The 18,427-nt window shown below is 51.8% G+C and overlaps 1 protein-coding gene across 1 annotated transcript in view; it reads left to right on the plus strand.

The window, feature by feature from the left end:
• CDH23 (cadherin related 23) overlaps nucleotides 1–18,427 on the plus strand; it is a 226,030-nt gene that overhangs the window by 128,533 nt on the left and 79,070 nt on the right. The window contains exons 12-13 of the mRNA XM_077183497.1: nucleotides 3,876–4,025; nucleotides 4,782–4,940. Coding sequence (XP_077039612.1) covers nucleotides 3,876–4,025; nucleotides 4,782–4,940 — 309 coding nt within the window. The remainder of the gene's footprint in view (nucleotides 1–3,875; nucleotides 4,026–4,781; nucleotides 4,941–18,427) is intronic.

Raw genomic sequence — 18,427 nt, forward strand, 5'->3', positions numbered from 1 at the left:
ATGATCTACATGGCAAGAAACTGTAAAGGGGAATTGACGGCACACGAGTATTCTCTCCCAAAAGTGCCAGCTGCCAGTCGGGCTGAATTAGATTTCACAGGGGTTTTTGCAATACATGGAATTCACCAGCAAATTACCCTTAAAGAGGGAAAATCAATCATTTGGAGCAGAGATAAGCTGAAGGCGAGGCAGCCTCGGATTGATCCCCGTCTGTGCAGGCGTGTGTGGAATTCAGCAGATAACCTGGGGAGAGCAGGGAAGGAGAAAACTCCTCCAGGAGGGAGGGAGCAGGCAAGGGCTGACACTTAGGAGGGACAAAAAGATGGGAGAATAGGGCTGCTAGCCTGGGGAGGGGGATCAGAAGGATTGGGGAGCATTTTGCTCCAGGCATCCTGCATTGCCTGCCAGCCCAGTGAGTTCCTTAGGGACACAGGGGACAAGTGTCAGTGCCCAGTGAGTTCTCAAAAGGGTTATTGGCACAGGGTAGGAGAGGGGTGCTGGGATCCCAAGGTGGCTGGGCAGTGGGAGAGAGACAGGCAACACCCAGAGAGGCTGTTCTGAGTTGAATGCTTTGAGATGGGTGCAGGGAATAACCCCCTTCATGCCTTGTGTTTTCAGAGGAGGGATTAAGCACCATTTGTGTCTGACTCACTAGAGCCAGGCCTAAGTTATCCAAGCCCTACAAAAAGGCACTAATTGCTTTCAAAAAACCCCCAACTTCTTCTTTCCCCTTCCTTCACCTCCACTCCAGAACTCTCAGCTCTTTCCTTTCTTTGGATTAGAATACAAACAGAATTTGAATGAATTCAGAATGAAGGATATTAAATCCTCCGTAGCTTGTAGCAGGTAATAGCCCAGAAAGTGCCTGGAAAGTGACTGGGAAGAAAGTTGGAGTTGCACTGGATTTTGTGCTTCAGGAAGGCAGGGCTCTCCATTTTGGAAAAGCAAATTGCACTGAGGGCCCCAAAGGCAAATCTGAACTGAGGCAGCGTGAAAAGGACAAAACTGAGGATTCCCAGGCTGCTTTTCCCAAGCGTAGTTCACTTTGTGCTGAAAATAATTGCAGGAAATCAACCTCCCCGTGCACCTCAGGGAATGGTGCTGTTGAGGAAGGGTTGTCTGCTTGTCTAGGGATTTGGTTTATTTTATTTTTTACTTTGTTTTCTTGTCTAGCCATTGGTAAGTGATGCTAAACATTTGCTGTGACTGCTGGAAGGTGGAATCATTCCTGAAGCATTTCTGGGTGTGCTGCCACAAGGAAGGAGCTGAGTGGGAGCATTAGTGATGGATGAAGCCAGCAGGTGATAGTGGGTGAAAAAGCAGCAATAAAAACAATGATCCATCCTCAGCCCCAGCTGAAACAGCTGATGTGGCTGCCCCAGCCTCCTGGTGGGAGCAGGGGTTTCCTGAACTCTGCCACGTGAGTGTGGATTTCAAGCTGGGAGAGCAGATTTTTGTCCATGATTCACAGCAGGTGCATGAGCAGGTCCCACCTGAAGTTTCAGACCTGTGGGGTGGCAGCTGGACCCACCTGCTGCCATCTCACACCTGAGCTCCTGCCCTTGCCTGCCAGGCTCCAGAGCTCCAATTCCTTGGGCTCTCCCCCTGGAATTTCAGAGGGGATTTCAGGCTGCCAACCAAGCCTGTCACAAATTGTCCAAAAATGCTGTCTGATCAGCCAGGGGTGGCTGTTTTGGAAGCAGGGTTTGTGTGTGAGGTTGATGTGGCAGCTCCGGTTACGCACTCCGCGGAGAACAAAGCCGTAATTACACACAACTGCAGCTCCAGTTGCCTTTGAGCTGAATCAACACGAAATTTCCCTCAGTTGTGGTGCTGCCTGAGAGATTTGAATGCCAGGAAGGAGGCAGTGGGCAGCAACCTTGAGCCACAGCGAGGGCAAGCCCCGAGTGCTGGCATGGGATGAGAGGAGCTGGAAAACGTGCGGCCGCATCCCGGCGTTGGGTGATAGCAAACTTCCCTCCTTCCAAAACCTGCTTTTTATGGGTCCATTTGTTTCAGAGGGAGACAGGTTTATTGTGGGAGGGTTGCTGAGCTTTGGCAGGCTGCTCCTTAATTTGTGGCTCTAAAGGAAGGCAAGGGGCTCGGTTTGTTTGCAGTGGTGGGGAAAAACTCGAGCCGTGCAGGAGCTGGGAGGTCAGGGGATGGAGAGGGGAATGAGCACACAAACAGGTCACTGATAACATCCTCATCCTCACCCTTGGCACTGCAAAGGGATGATGCTGGCTGTGATCACTGCACACCAGGACCTTTGAGAGCCTGGGGATGCAGCGCTTGTTTTTCCTCTTCCCAACCACATTTCAAATCTGTTGTTTGCTCTGGGTGGCAGGAGCAGGTAGGAAGGGGTGAGGGAAATGTAAGCAGCTCCCTGTGGCTTCCTCTGGAGTGGGGGGTCCTTGCTGTGAGCCTGGCTTAGCCAGGCCCTTCTGCTGGGCAGCTGATAACAATTTGAATATTCAGATGTGCTTTCAGGCATCCGCAGGGGGCTCGCAAGCTCTGGGAACCAGGAGCAAGGAAAACAGCATGGGGGCCCAGGCAAAAAAATAAATAGCTGAATAAATATATAAATGGTAACTCACAGCAGCCCTCCCCAGAGGCAGCTGCATCCCCCTTCTCCAGACCTCACATGGGGAGACTGAGGCACTGGAGGGGCTGCTAATTAGGGATAGTGGGTATCTGGAGCTGATCTCCTTCCCCAGCTAGAGGGGAATTAATCCACCTGGCTCTCTTCCTGCAAATACTTGGATTTCTTTTGATGTTTCAACTTTTATCTCGTGCCTCCAACAAATTCACTCTTCTCTGGCTTCCAAGAAAATCCCTCACATCTCGCTGCCACAAAAGGTGCTCTCATGTACTGCAGGGAGGGTGCAGGCCCTGGGAGGGATCCTGAGGGCTCCTCAGCAGAGATGGGCAGAAATTCCTCAATGGAGTAGCTTTTTGTCATTGGTGGCAAGTGGGAAATGGCCATTTGTTGTAAACTGACATCCTGAGGGTAGGGCACAAAATAGCTTGGGAAGTAATGCTTCCTTCTGCCATTCTCTGTATCCTCTGCTCCCTCCCTCCCAGGGGTGTGTCTGGGGTGTTGGGAGCATCCCTCACGCCCTCATTCAGCACTAAAACAGCTCATGGAAGGTGCTAATCCACCCTGAGATGCTCCCACTGTCCACCAGCAGAGCACTGCTGGGCTCCTGAGGCACTGGGTGCCCTTATGTGGTTCTGTGGGTGTCCTCAGGGCTTGCTCCTGCTGTGGGGCTCCCCTGGGAGATGCTCAGTGTGCCCTCAGCTCCATGGATTGCATGGAGGTGTGCAAGGAGCAGGGCAAGGCAGAGATTCTGCTCGTGTCACCCGCTCGCAGCGGTCACACTTAGGCAGCTTTTGCTATTAGTGCCCCTTCGTGCATTTAATTGGCCACTTTTTCTGATAGGAGGGAGGTCATTCAGGGAAAATTGGAAATTCATCTCTGGCAGTTTCTGAGCTTGCTTTTCATGTGCTCTGCTGGGCTGTGCTCTGGGAAGGGGGCTGTGCTCAGAGCAAGGCTCTGAAAGCATCAGTAGGTCGGTGGCCTCGCTGCTTTGCTGGCCAGATCTTGGGAGAGGAGGAGTTTTCCCAGTTCCCAGTTTGAGCTGGCCTTACTGGGAAAAGCCTTCTGCATGGGAGAGGCACCCAGGCTGTGCTCCCATCCTGAGGCAGTGAAATCCCAGTGTGTGACCCCCTGTGTGGTGTGTGCACCTTCAGCCAGCAAAAGGAACTTTCCCTCTGTGTGCTGCACGGGCTCATCCCAGGGGCGCATTCCCACTCCCCTCATGTGCACCTGGATTTTGGAAACAAAACACCAGCCTTGCTCTTTCCTTTCCCAGGGACCCAACAGCGTTTTTGAGGTTTACCTGGTGGGCAACAACTCCAACCACTTCATCATCTCACCCACCTCCATCCAGGGGAAGGCGGACATCCGTGTGCGTGTGGCAGTGCCGCTGGACTTCGAGACCATTCCCCGCTATGAATTTTCGGTAAGGCTGCACCCCTGGGCTCTGTGGGACAGCCACAGTTTCCAGCATGACCTAAAAATGACCATTCAGCATCTTTCTCTCTCTTGTCCAGTACTTGAAGAGAGCCTAGGAGAAAGATGGAGCAAATATTTCAGCAGGGACTGTTGCCATACAGACAAGGGGGAGTGGCTTTCGATGGTTGATTTAAATTAGGTATAAGGGAGGTTTTTTTCATGAGGGTGGTGAAACACTGGAACAAGATACCCAGAGAAGTGGATGTCCCATTGCTGGAAATTCAGGGTCAAGTTGGATAGGGCTCTGAGCAGCCTGGTCTAGTGGAAGATATTCCTGCCCGTGGCAGGAGGTTGGACTAGGTGGCCTTTAAGGGTTCCTCCCAACCCCAACCATTCTATCACAATCCCCACTGTGAAACAGTGGAGCTCTACAAAACAGCCAAAAAATCGGAAATTATAATAAAGAAGGACGTGGGGAAGAGATTTGCTCTGCACTTTCTCTTTCCAACATCCAAAGGCTCAGCTGCAAGAGCTTAAGCAGAGCAGGGCCATAAAAGCTTTATAGAGCATAAAACTTTGTTTTAAGAGCACCTATCAGGCGCCAAAACCCTCCCCATCCTCCTGGCCCAGCTCTGTTGGTGGTTTGGCTTGAGCTGGCTCAGCTGGTGAGGGAGCTGAGGAGAGCCTTGTTTACTCCACTAAAGGATGGGTAACTCTCCCAAGCTTCCCATCATCTCCAACCTTGCCCTGCTGTTTTGCTCAGCTCTTCGCAAACGAGAGCGTCCCTGACCACGTCGGCTTCGCGCGGGTGAAAATCAACCTGATCAACGAGAACGACAACCGGCCCGTGTTCAGCAAGGCCCTCTACAACGTCAGCCTCCTGGAGAACACCACCGTGGGCACCACTGTCCTCCAGGTCCACGTGAGTAGGAGCATCCCAGCTCCCTCTGCCAAGTCCCTGGCATTGGTGCTGGCTTTGTGGTGTCCCTCACCAAGGGCTAAGCCAGGAAGGGAGCATCAGGAGGTGCTGGTGGTGGGGTTCACCTGCTGGGAAACCTGAAGTCTTCCTGATGCCAAAATCACTAAAGCCCAAACAAACCAAGAGTAACTAGTTCTTAACACAACAATGCATTTGATTTGCCTTGAAGTGTCTGGAGAAAAATGGTTCTCCAGGGAAGTATGGAAATTAATCCTAGCTCCGTGATCCTTCCTCTTCACTTTATTTGCCCCAGAAGTTGGAAGGTTGGTGAGGTGTTGACTTCTCATTGGCTTTTGGAGCAGATGTCCTGACCTTTCCTGTCCTCTGGAAGGCGTGTGTGTGTTTGCTGCCCACACCAGGAATTCAAAGAGAGAAATGCACTGCATTTCATCTGCAGACAGCAACCCAAGTGGTCATGGTGCCCCTGGTGTGGCTTTTCTCACTGCCTTCTTTGGAACCATCATCTTCCTCAACCAAACCAGGGTTGGTCACACTGTTAAAAGGGTGAAGGATGGAAAAGGAGGGGAATGGCTCTGTTTAGCAGAGCATGGTATTACATGGCTGGCAGCAGAACAGAGGCAAGCAGAGGTGTGGTGATAGCAGGGGGCGTTTCCATGGGGCTCGTTTCCTCTTCTGTGGGTTGGTTGGCATCCTCATGGAGAAGACACATTTTCTGGTGCAAGAACCACAACAAAACCCTGTGCTGAAATACTATTGGAAAAGGCATCAAAGCTCCTCTGGGATGGGGAATATCACAGGAGGGAGCAGCAAACCCTCTGCTACATTTTGGGTGTGCTACTGCTGCTGCCATTAGTCATGAATAAGTTTGCCTGGCTCCCTCCCCAATGCATTTGCTCCAGCTGCCCTCCTGCCCCCTCCTTGTCCCCCTGCTCTCCCCAGGCACCAGGCACAGCCCCTGGTCTCCCATCCATGCAGGGATGCCCACTCAGAGGATAAAAGCCCGGACAAAAGAGTGGGGTGCATGTGCCTGTGTGTAAGTGTGTTTACTTTACAAACAGATGGTGTGAAACTGTATAGAGCCCCCGAGCTGTTCCCATCTGACAGTTATTAATATTTCAAGCAGATGTTTAGCTAGTCAGGCCGTCAGACACTAAACAATGAGATTGTTACTGCGTCTCCTCTTTCCCCAGCTAACTTCCAGCTATGCCAGCATTTCAGAGCAAATGCAAAATGCCAGGAGTTGAATCTTCTATGGTAAATCAGAATGGATGCAATTAGCACTGAAATCCAAATTGCCCTCCCAGCTGATCCCAAACTTTTAACAACCCTCATAAAGTACCAGCTCCTCCTGCTGTGGCCGCTTGCCTTTGAGCTGCAGCCCTCTGGTCGCTGCCCATCTCTCCACCTGTCCCACGTGCTGCAGACAAAAAGCCTGCTTTCCTTGCTAATAAATCCCTCCTCTCCTCTTCTTCCTTCTTTTCCACTTGCTCAGGAATATTCCTGGGTATTCACACATAAGGGTTGGTGTGACAGTGTTTACAGGGGGCTTAGGAAGAGGGAAGAGATGAGGATCTGACTCCATGTTTCAGAAGGCTGATTTATTATTTTATGATCTATGTTATATTAAAACTATACTAAAAGAATAGAAGAAAGGATTTCATCACAAGGCTAGCTAAGAATAGAAAAAGAAAGAATGATAACAAAGTCTTGTGTGTCAGATAGAGAGTCTGAGCCAGCTGACTGTGATTGGCCATTACTTAGAAACAACCACATGAGACCAATCACAGATCCCCCTGTTGCATTCCACAGCAGCAGATAATCATTGTTTACATTTTGTTCCTGAGGCCTCTCAGCTTCTCAGGAGGAAAAATCCTAAGGAAAGGGTTAAAAGATGCCTGTGACAGGTTAGAGATGGGGTTTTGGAGAAAGCCTGGCCAGCCACGTGGCATGTCCACTTCTTTGGTGGCTGCTGGGTGACATCCTCATGAAGGGGGTCTTCTGTTGGCTCCTCTCTTTTTGTGTTCCTTTGTGCAAAAAAGTCTGAGTTTGGAGAGACAGTGGGGTCCAGGGTGCTAAAAATAAATGAGGTGGCTTGTGGGGTCAAGGAAATGGATGAGCAGGGATGATGAGGGGAGTGCGTGGGCTGGGTGAGTGGTTGCTGAAGGGTGGCAGGAGGCTTCGTGCCAGCTGCTGCTGGAGATGGCCAGGCACAGCTGGCAGGACAGAGCAGTGCCTGCAGCACCTTCCTGGCAGGGAGACAAGCAGCTAAAACCACGGGAGCTGAGGCAAGGGGAGGTTGCTGATCTTCTGCCCAGCCCAGCGTTCTGGGGAAGGAGGATAAGTTGCTCCCAGCAGCCCAAAAACCCCTGGGCTGTTTGCCCATCTTCCAGTGAGTGCATCCTGGCTGTCCCACCTTGGCTGTGGCTAGGAAAGGAGGGGAAAGGCTCTCCTCAATGCCACCCTCTCCAGGCTGTCCTCAGCGTGGCCAGCTGAAAGGGAAAGGCAGAAGGAAAGAGCAAGTAGACTTCATTTGCTGTGACAAATGGCCGTTTGTTTCTACAGCACTTCAGCTCCTCATGTCAGTGACAGCAGAGAAACATTGCCTGTTACACCTATAAATCAACTGTAAAACAACCCCAAGTGCAGGCAGCCAGCAGGGACCCAGAGCTGCTGCCTGCTCTCTGCTCCCTGCCTCCTTCCCTTTGCCCAGAGAGGAGTGGGATCAGATCCTTGAATTCCTGGTCAATCCTCAGCCACTTGCCTAGCACAGCACAACCTTGTCCAACCTCTAAGATTTTGTTTTCTCTCTGCTTAGCATTCCCTCCATCTCCCTGTCCATCCATCCATCTGTTTAATTCTGTGCCTGAAAGGCATTTATTGTTTAGGCTTAGGTGGTCATTTGCTTGCACAAGAACATCTGGAGAGGCCAGGCTCCATGGGAGCAGCTCCTGCCCTGTACAGGGAGCACACAATGTGCCCAAAGGCAGCTTTCTCTCCTGCTTCCATGCTCTTGGGGCATGAGGACAAAGTGAGAGAGCTGGGAAAAGGGCCCAGCCTGGAGAAAAGGAGGCTCAGGGGGGCCCTTCTGGCTCTGCACAGCTCCTGACAGGAGGGTGCAGCCAGGTGGGGTTGAGTTCTCTTCCCAGTTAACCAGTGACAGGACAAGAGGAACCAGCCTCAAGTTGTGCCAGGGGAGGTTTACATTGGACATTAGAAGTTTCTTCAATGAGAAGGGTGGTCAGGAATTGGAACAGGCTGCCCAGGGAAGTGGTGGAGTCACCATCCTTGGAAGTGTCCAAAAACCACATAAATATTGGTTGAGGATGTGTGATGAGCTTGGCAGTGCTGGGTTCATGGTTGGACTCAATGGTCTCAGAGGCCATTTCCAGCCTAAATGATTCTATGACTCTTTATACATGTGATAAGCCCCTTAGGCCACAGATTCCTGGTTTTGCAGTGTGAAGGGCTCCTTACTCCAACCAAAGCTTCCAGGCCACATAAATCATGGCTCTTTGGAGTTACATGTCCATTGCACATCTGTGACCACTGAAGGACAAGCAGCCTGTCCAGGGCTCTGCAGTTGTTAGAGGCCTCTCTCAATGCAAACTTCCTTTTTTCCCTACCCTGCTGTGCCAGGAAAAAGCAGGCTGGAAAGGCTTGGAGGTCCCACACAGCAGCAAAAACCTTTTGTGAAGCAGGAGCAAAGCAGGGAGGTGAGCAGAGCTCATCCTGAAGAGATGGACCAGTTCTGCCCCAGTACCAGCAGATATTGAAATACAATTTTATTTTTTTTTTCTGAAACAACTGGCCATGAAGCCTTTTAATAACATAACAGAAAAGGTCAGGGAAAGAATTTCACACTTCTTGAGCAAGGAGGCAGCCAGTATAACTTCATGCCTTCCAGGAACGAGGCAGAGAGAACATACAGCGCACCCTGAATTAACTGGGGCTCTGACACCCCCACCAGGTCCTACCTGCCTGGTGGCCAGTGGTTTGATGGGTGCTGGCTTTCCTGGTAGGAGCAGGCTGGAAGGATGGAGACCCTGGAGAGGTGTGGTGAGGTGTGATGCCTGCTCTGGCTCGGGGCAGAGGGTGTGGGGCTCTGGGATGGGAAACTCTGGGGAAGGACCATGCTGGAGGGGTGAATGGGATGGGAAACTCTGGGGAAGGACCATGCTGGAGGGGTGAATGGGATGGGAAACTCTGGGGAAGGACCATGCTGGGGGGGTGAATGGGATGGGAAACTCTGGGGATGGACCATGCTGGGGGGGTGAATGGGATGGGAAACTCTGGGGATGGACCATGCTGGGGGGGTGAATGGGATGGGAAACTCTGGGGAAGGACCATGCTGGGGGGTGAATGTGCCCAGCTGGAGCCATGATCAGAGTGATAGAATGTTTTAGGTTGGCAGGGACCTTAAAGCTCATTTAATTCCAACTCCACTGCTGTGGGCAGGGACACCTTCTGCCAGTCCTTAGGTGCTTGAGTGCAGAGGCAGGAGAAGCCTGTTACTCTCCATCCTGCTCCAGCATCATTTCCAGCAGCTGGGAGTTGTGCCACTGCTTCCCAAGCCCTCCTTTAGCACCACAGCTGGGGCAGGAGAAGAAAGGGAAGGCTGAGAGTTCCATGCCCAATGGCTGTGAGGGGGAATAATGCTGGTCTGGCATCAGACAGAGCTGCCCAGGTCTCTGTTCCTTCCTCTCCCTGGCATGGAGGCTTGGAAGCATTGGAGGGTCTGGGAGCAGTGGAGGGTTTGGGAGCAGTGGAGGGTTAGGGAGCAATGGAGGGTCTGGGAGCAGTGGAGGGTTTGAAGCAGTGGAGGGTTTGGAAGCAATGGAAGGTTTGGGAGCAATGGAGGGGTTGGGAGCAATGGAGGGGTTGGGAGCAATGGAGGGGTTGGGAGCAGTGGAGGGTTTGGGAGCAGTGGAGGGTTTGGGAGCAGTGGAGGGTTTGAAGCAGTGGGGGGTTTGGGAGCAATGGAGGGTTTGAAGCAGTGGGGGGTTTGGGAGCAGTGGAGGTCTGGGAGCAGTGGAGGGTTTGGGAGCAATGGAGGGTTTGGGAGCAATGGAGGGTCTGGGAGCAGTGGAGGGTTTGGAAGCAGTGGTGGGTTTGGGAGCAATGGAGGGTTTGAAGCAGTGGGGGGTTTGAAGTAGTGGAGGGTTAGGGAGCAATGGAGGGTTTGGGAGCAATGGAGGGTTTGGGAGCAGTGGAAGGTTTGGGAGCAGTGGAGGGTTTGGGAGCAATGGAGGGTCTGGGAGCAGTGGAGGGTCTGGGAGCAGTGGAGGCTTTGGAAGCAGTGGAGGGTTTGAAGCAGTGGAGGGTTTGGGAGCAGTGGAGGGGTTGGGAGCAGTGGAGGGTCTGGGAGCAGTGGAGGGTCTGGAAGCAGTGGAGGGCTTGGGAGCATTGGAGGGGTTGGGAGCAGTGGAGGCTTTGGAAGCAGTGGAGGCTTTGGAAGCAGTGGAGGGTCTGGGAGCAGTGGAGGGTTTGGAAGCAGTGGAGGGGTTGGGAGCAGTGGAGGCTTTGGAAGCAGTGGAGGGTCTGGAAGCAGTGGAGGCTTTGGAAGCAGTGGAGGCTTTGGAAGCAGTGGAGGGTCTGGGAGCAGTGGAGGGTCTGGGAGCAGTGGAGGGTCTGGAAGCAGTGGAGGGTCTGGAAGCAGTGGAGGGTTTGGGAGCAGTGGAGGGTCTGGAAACAGTGGAGGGTTTGGGAGCAGTGGAGGTTCTGGAAGCAGTGGAGGTTCTGGAAGCTGTGGAGGGTCTGGAAGCAGCTCCCTGGGCTCATTCTGCTGAGGAACTCTTCTGCAGCCTGGCCAGGGGGAGAGCAGGAGGAAGCTTTCAGCCGGCAAGGTTTTTTTGGCTGGAGGAAGCTACATAAACATGGCCTTGCTTCTGAGGTCACCAACACCCAGCCCAGCTTCCAGTGAGCTCTTTCCATCAGGGAGAGAAGGGGGCAGTTCAGGCCAGCATCTCCTCCTGTCCCTGGGGTGGTGCTTGGCTGGGAAAGCTCAGGGAAAGTGGGAGCCTGTGTCACACCAAGCCTGTGGCATCTCAGGGTCCTGCCTCACTGCCTCACTGCAGAGCAGGGAGCACAGTGCCCCTCCAAACCTGCCTTTGGACACTGCTGCTTTGCCAGCAGCTGCCAGGGGCCTCCCAGAGCTGTGCTCCAGTTGCTGATGGATTTGCTAGACCTGGAGAATGGGGAAGGGGGCTAAGAGGACCCAGCAGGAGGCAGGAATTAAGGGGCGGGAGATCTCCTTAAGCTCCTCGTACTCCACAGATCTGCACAGCAAAGTCCTCCTGAAAAGCTCTGATAACCAAAATCATTAAAGCCCAAACAAACCAAGAGTAACTTGTTTTTAACACAACAATGCATTTGATTTGCCTTGAAGTGTCTGGAGAAAAATGGTTCTCCAGGGAAGTGTGGAAAGTAATCCTAGCTCCGTGATCCCTCCTCTCTGCTTTATTTGCCCCGGTCTGGCTTGGCTGCACAGGCTGGGATCAGTGGCTGTGGGCTCCATCAGCTGGCTGCCAAGGAGCAGAGAGCTGGGGGGCTGCTGCTGACCCCCTTCCTGCTCTCCTGCTGGAGCCCTGGGTGCTGGGAATGTCAGATTTTATGTGCTGCCAGGCACTGACCCCCAGGAGAACACTGCATTTGATCTGAGGCTGTGGAGAAGCTTCCAAAATGGAATGACAGAACTGAGATTGTGGGTGTGGAGTTTGAATTGAAGTGTGTTATATCACATGGCGGAAAACTTAGAGTTTAAGGGTTTAGAATACAGTAATATATATAAAGTAAGATGAAGGTCTTAGGGCGGAGGCTGCTCCTTCTTCTTCACCTTCTTCTCCATGGGTTTGGGTGGTTTTGTGTAATTGGACAGAAAAGTCCAGGACAGAGAGGCATGGAGGGGCTTGCAGGGAATGAATTGCCCCCTTGCCCTCCTCCAAGCCCCACACAAGCATCTCCCAGCAGGCATTAGCCCCTGCTGTTCCTGATCCTCTCCTGCCAGCTCTTCCTGGCTCCAGCCAGGTCAGGCATGGATCAGATCAACGAGCCACGCTTTGGAAACCACATCAGCACCTCTCTGGGATGGTCTCTGTGTAGCTATTTGTCCCAAATCCTTGCTGAGTTCATGACTTCCTTCTCTGTGGGATATCCTCCTCCCAGATCCCTGGAAGGTTACGTGCTCTGCCTTGCCTTGGTGTCCTCCTTGCCCTGAAACACCTCTGGCCTAGGGTGGGGCTGGGTTTATCCTGATGACAACCACCCTCAGGAAGTCTGAAATGGATGTGGGGACTTTTCAGAGCTTTAAATACACACACACACATACAAACACACACACACACACAATTCTTTTGGGCAAGCTGCTGGTGGGCTTTCCACACTTATTTTTTGGAGACCCTCAGAAACAGTGTCAGCATCTCCAGCAGACCTCAGTTTATAAACTGTGGTGCCCAATTCAACCAGCAGGAATTGATTCCAGCACAGGAATGATTCTCTGTAGCTTGTGATATGTGGCAGGTAAAATAAGCACCGTGTTCCCTTGGGGCTTGATGACCTGAATCTCTAAGGCAGTCTTGTGTGTAAAAAACCCCACTACTTCCCCTGGTTTTTAATGAAATCTGAATTAAAATTTTTAGATTATTTTACAGAGGAGATGGTGTCCCTGTGTTTTTGGTAATATATATATATATTGCCCTATGTATGGGTGTGCATTCAATGTATATATCTACACACATATGGGTTCACATTCCTGAGCAGTCCTTTTCTCCTGCCCTCCATGGGTTGTCCCTCCCTGAACATCATCCCCAGCAGATCCATTCACCTGGATTCTCATCTTCCCCCTCCCTGCCACTGCACTTCCTCGGGAGAAGCCTTGTTAGTAGGAACCTAATGAAGTAAATGTGCTAATTAACCTTCCATTACTCTCCTCATTAAATCAACCTTTAATTTGGTTGGCAAAGTTCCTCTCCTTTACCACCCAGCTGTCAGTTTTCTTCTGCTGCCTCCATCTCTCTTTGGCCTCCTGTTGGGGATGGGGAAATCAATCCCAGCCTGATTTTCTTTCCCCTCCTTTCCAGCCAGCTGTAAACGCCAGTCAACAAGAAAGCGATAATGTACTTTCCCCACCCTGGCAAGGAGAGTTGCAGACATCAATAAACAGCTATTTAGGATGCAAATCACTTTCCCAATCAGCCATCAGCCCTTGAGTTTGGCAGGGATGGTGCCATGGTCCGTGGGCTCCTGCATCCCCTCACGGGGCTCCCGTGTCCAACCTCGCTGCTTTGCAGCCATCCCAGAGCCACTGTGGGATGCCCAGAGAGGTGCATCCCTCTGGGTTTGTCCCACCCCAAGCCCTGATGTGGGTGGAATGAGGTTTTGCAAGCCTTTGGGCTTCTTCTGGTTCCCTTCAGGACTCACCCCACCCTGCCTCCCGCCATCCCTGTGGCCAAGGGCCATGTAAAGCCAGGTGGGGGTTTTAGGGCAGAGATTGGTCCTTCTTCTGTAGGAGTGTTGGGGGTAGGATGGTCAGGATGGACGGAGACGAGAGATCTCTGCAGCCAGGTCAGGAACTTGGGGTTTATTGCAAAGGGCCTGGGGGCAGGGCCCTGCTGGGAGCTGCCAGGCACAGCTCAGAGCAGGACTGAGAGAAGAGAGGGGCAGAGAGGATGAGAGGGTGAGAGAGTAAAAGGGCAAGAGAGTAAAAAAGGTAAGAGAATAAATGGGGTAAGAGGCAAGAGCTAAGAGAGCAAAGTTCCCGTTACCATACAATAAATCATCTTCTGTGTTGAATATTCTAATTCTCACTGACCAATCTAGTACAAGATACAAATCCTAGAGCATGTACATATAGCCTATAAGAATCATTACATTACCATACTGTGCTACATTTTAAACCCTAAAAACTCCTCTTTGGACCCCTTCTGCCAAGCTGTAGGGTCTGCTCTGACCCTTGGGCCTGTCTGCAAGCAGAGGGTGTTGTTCCATCAAAAGGGGATCACCTTCAGCTGGCCACACCATTGTTTTCCCGTTGTTCAGTAACTGAGGTATCTCAAAGCTTGCCTTCATTTCAATCTTGCTTATAGTTTCTATATTCTCAAAATCTTTTGCCAGGCAATCATATTTATAAGGCTTTCCTGTTTCATCTTTCCCAACATTCTTCTTCACCTTCTTCTCCATGGGTTTGGGTGGTTTTGTGTAATTGGACAGAAAAGTCCAATTTCCACCATCCCTGTTGCCAAGGGCACTCTCTGTCCCCCAACACCTGTAGAGCTCCTGCTGTCTCTTGTTTCTTGGTGATCTCCAAAGCTTTTCTTTCCCCTTTTTCTTGAAGAATGAATAAATTCAGGGCACCAGAAAGAGTTGGGGAGTAGAGGAGGCTGCAGCTCTGAGGTGCTGGTGGGTGAGCAGCTCACCCTGAGCTCTGCTTCTCTCTCACGTGGTGGTGGTGACTTGAGGACCAGCCTCAAGAGAAAACCAACTCTGCTCCTAATTTTGGGAAGGTTGCATGGAATCACATGGAATCAGGACACAGCAGTTGAAGGCAGGGAGTGAGGTGGGGAAATACCTTGCAAATCAGTGGATGGGTAAAAAGGCATCCAGGGATCTTCCATGGGGAATCAGTGTGGGATAGCCCATCCCCTGTCCCTTTGGTGGCACCTGGGGTGCTCTCCCAGCATTAGGACCAGAGGTGGTCAGCAGGGGTGTCACCATGAGGCCAGCACAGGCCTTCTCAGCCTTTTTCAACTCTACATTTTGCTCAGGGGGTTGAGTTTGTGTCCTGCTCTGCAGGGAGTCACCTGCCCCACCTACCTTAGGAGTGCCTTGCACCTCCTCTACCTTCCCACATGGATTATGGAAGTACAGGGTGGGGAAACACTGGGAGGGCTCCCAGCCCGGCCTCCACCTTTCCTTCTGCTTTATGTGGATGGAAAATGTTTTTGGAAAGTCCTTGCTGCAGAGGAGGAATGGACAGGGTGGTGGTAACTGGGGACTGCCAGCCAAATGTCCGGGGCAAGCTGGGTGTTGCAGAGGCTCAGATGTGTGGAGAGGATCTAAGAAAGCAGGAGGGCATGCAGAGGGCACTGGTGGGAATATGAAAGCATGGCTCAGCAGCAGCTCATGGGGGCTGGAGAGCTCCCAGCTGGATGTTTCTGATGTCCTCCGAGCCTGGGCTTTGTCCTTTCCTCCAGCCCTTCTCCCCACCTGTGGCCCACACAGCTCTCCCTCCCTGTCAGCATCTTAATTGATCTTGTTGTTCTCAATCCCCCCCCTCCCCAGTGCTCCATCTCCAGCTGTGCTTAAACAGAACAAAATCTCTTCCAATTTCCCTGCCGCTTAAAAGAAAATTGAATCCTTTATCTGCAAGAGGAGAGGGAAACTGCAAACACAAGAAACAGTAAAGAGTTAAATAATCAAAGCAGATGATTCCAAATTGCCTGGAAAGTTAAACATGAATGGCTTGGCTTCTTCCTGCGTGCTCCTTGGGTTTTTACAAGTATAAAAATATGCTTGCACTCCTTGTTCCCATTAAATATTCTTATCAAGCCAGCTCTGTAAATAAAGGGAAGGGGAGGAGGGAGTTACCAGGCATGATTGGCAGATCTGAAGTCCTCGTCTTTCTGTCAGGGCCCAGTGCTCTTTGGCTGTGTTTATCTCTTTAATCTAAATATCAATCCGTGAGACTGAAATGGGGTGGAATAGGAATCATGACAGCCCGAGAGATGAGGGGAGAGAGAGAGACACACACTTATTGCAGCTTGTGCAGCCTCTCCCTGTCCTGATGGAGCTGTCAGGAAAAATGCACAGCTAGAGCAGTAGAGCAGGGGTGGGAAAACAAAACAAAATCACAGCTTGGCCCCTTCCCCCTGTGCAACCGAAAAAAAAAAAGGAAAAAACCCAACAATTCAGCCTGTGAGAGGGGAAGAAAATCAGGGAGCAAATGCAGCCCTGCTCCTGTGCAAACTGCACAACCAGGCAGCAGGATTCCCCCCATGCCTCCCACTGTTCCCAGCAGGAGATGGGGTTGGGTGGTTTTCCTTTGCTGCTGGCTTTGCCTGGTGATTTAGGATGTGGCTGAGAGTTCAAGGGAGAAGCTTTCCCAAGGTGATGCTCTTTGCCACGTGAACACCCTGGCCTCACACCTCTTTCTCAGCAGTCCCTTTAGGGCCATCACTGTCTTCACCTTGATACATCCTCTCCCAGACTCCTCATGCTTTTACACCCACAAAGTTCCTGCGGAGCCAACACTCCTGGGATTTTAATCTGATTTCAAAGCTGCCCTCAGTCTCTCCCAAAGCATCCAAGGCTGTGATTTCTCGAGCAAAAGGCTCCCATGGGAATCAGCACCCAGGGGCTACTGTTGGCTGAGGGACACTGTGACACAGTGGGCAGACAGCCTTGAGCTGCCCCTGGTGCTGCTGAGGTTGGTGTGTGAAGAGGAGGGTGATTCTCCTGAACTGGGAGTTTAGGAACCATTACATGCACAAATCAGTTGGGTTTTGCCATTCCCTTTCTCCAGGCTGGGATGCAACATGTTCATGTCCATCTCATGGCAAGGACCTGTTCAGCCCATCCCTCCTCCTTTGTTTTTATCCCCCCAGTGCCTGCTGGGCTCTCACCTGGGTGAGATGCAGTTGCAGATGGTGGTGGCGTGATCGGCTTCCCAGAGCCCTTGCAAACACTTTAGTGATCGTTGAGAATTTATATTTCTTCCACCAGACTTTGACCTTAATTTCTTCCATTTTGCTGGGCTGTAAAATTCATCAGAGACCCAACAGTGAGGTGATTGAGATGTCAGGCCAGGCAATTGTGGGGTTATTTAATCGCTGAGATGTGCCACTTGCCATTTAGGTGGACAACAGGCGAATATGAAATCAATGTGGTTCATTAGTGGAGAACTTGCACCCAGCTCCAGTAAAACCCATGGACATTTAAATGGTCTTGGGTGTCACCAGTGAAAACCCAGGCTGGAAGAGGCTGTTTATCTCACTTTTTGGCCATCTTCTGTCACCTGGTGCTTTAAAGCCCAGTCTCCAGCCATTCCAGTAAATCACTGCCCGCTAAATCACGGCTGCCCAGGCAAGTGTTAACCTCGCCTGTGTGGAGCTGATGTTGCAGGGGCTGCTGTTATAAAACACAATCAGGAAAGCTCTTGTTTTCCCTGGTGGCTGGCAGAAGAGGTGGGGAATAGCTCTGCCATTCCCAGGGGGGTTGATTGGCTATTTGTCCCCCCTAGGCAGGTTCAGTGCAGCCCTCCGGGATCATTAGCGCCGATTGAGCTGCTGGCCCTGGGCAGGCCTTGGAGCTGCTGGGGGAGCAGTGGCAGCCCAGCATTGCCTTGATTCCCCACTCCCTCCTTCCCAGCTAATCACTGGAGCCACTGGGCTCCAGAGCCAGGCAGCCACCAGCTCTGATTGCCACCTCCCACCGGGCAGCCTCTCCGTAAAAGCCTGGGAGAGAGCACGGCCGGGCCAGGCAATGCTGACAAAAGAGCTGTTTCCCCACTGAAGTCATTCCATAATAACTTTAAGTAGGTTTTCCATTGGTTTTCCATTCAGCTTTCGCAGCCCGGTGATTGCATCTCACGAAAGCCCTTGGCCCTTCACATTTGTCTCCTCCGAATCACAAATCAAATCCCAATCCCAGTGGCTACCAGCAGGTAGCTGTTATTCCCCTGGGACCTGAGGTTGCCTTGAGGAAGGGATGTTTGGATGGCTGCCTACTTTATACATGCAGGTTTTGGTGGCTCCAAAAATCAGCCGGATGCCAGGGCATGGCTTCCCACCCTGGAATTCCTGTACCACAGTCTGAGCAGCCCGTGGCTGCCCAGTCAGCCCCAAGCAGCAACTACATCTTTCCTAGAAAACAACAAAAAAAAACCAACTAGGAAGCAGATGGGAATCCTCCTTCTGTTTGCTTTCCCAAGCCACAGGCACCTTGCTGGAGCAGGCAGGGACGAGGCTCTGCCCGGTCACTCCAGCAGCCTGACAGCTTTTTGACGTCCTGTAATTGCTTTCCTGCCACAACTCTTTTAAGCAGAGAGCTCCTGGCCAAAGCAATTTGTTCCCCATCAATTTTTATTTCCTGCTTTGTGCATGTGAGGGAGGGAAAACAAAGAGGGCGAAGGAGAACAAACAGAGCTGGGACCTGCTCCGGTGGGAAAGGTGGGAAGGGTTTGGCTCTTCAGCCATGGCAGCCCTGATCATCATTCCAAAGTGCTCTGTCCCCCCTGCCACCAACTTCAGCTGCTCATCCCTGTCTGACAGTCTTGGGGAGGAGAAGGACTGCCATCCCAGGGGCTCCATGGGGGAGCTTTGGCTCTTCAGCCATGGCAGCCCTGATCATCATTCTAACTCTGCTCAACCAACTTCCAGCTGCTCATCCCTGTCTGGCAGTTTTGGGAGGAGGAGGACTGCTGTCCCAGGGGCTCCGTGGGGGAGTTTTGGCTCTTCAGCCATGGCAGCCCTGATCAT

The sequence above is a fragment of the Agelaius phoeniceus genome, chromosome 9 (genome assembly GCF_051311805.1).
Source record: "Agelaius phoeniceus isolate bAgePho1 chromosome 9, bAgePho1.hap1, whole genome shotgun sequence".
NCBI lineage: Eukaryota > Metazoa > Chordata > Aves > Passeriformes > Icteridae > Agelaius > Agelaius phoeniceus.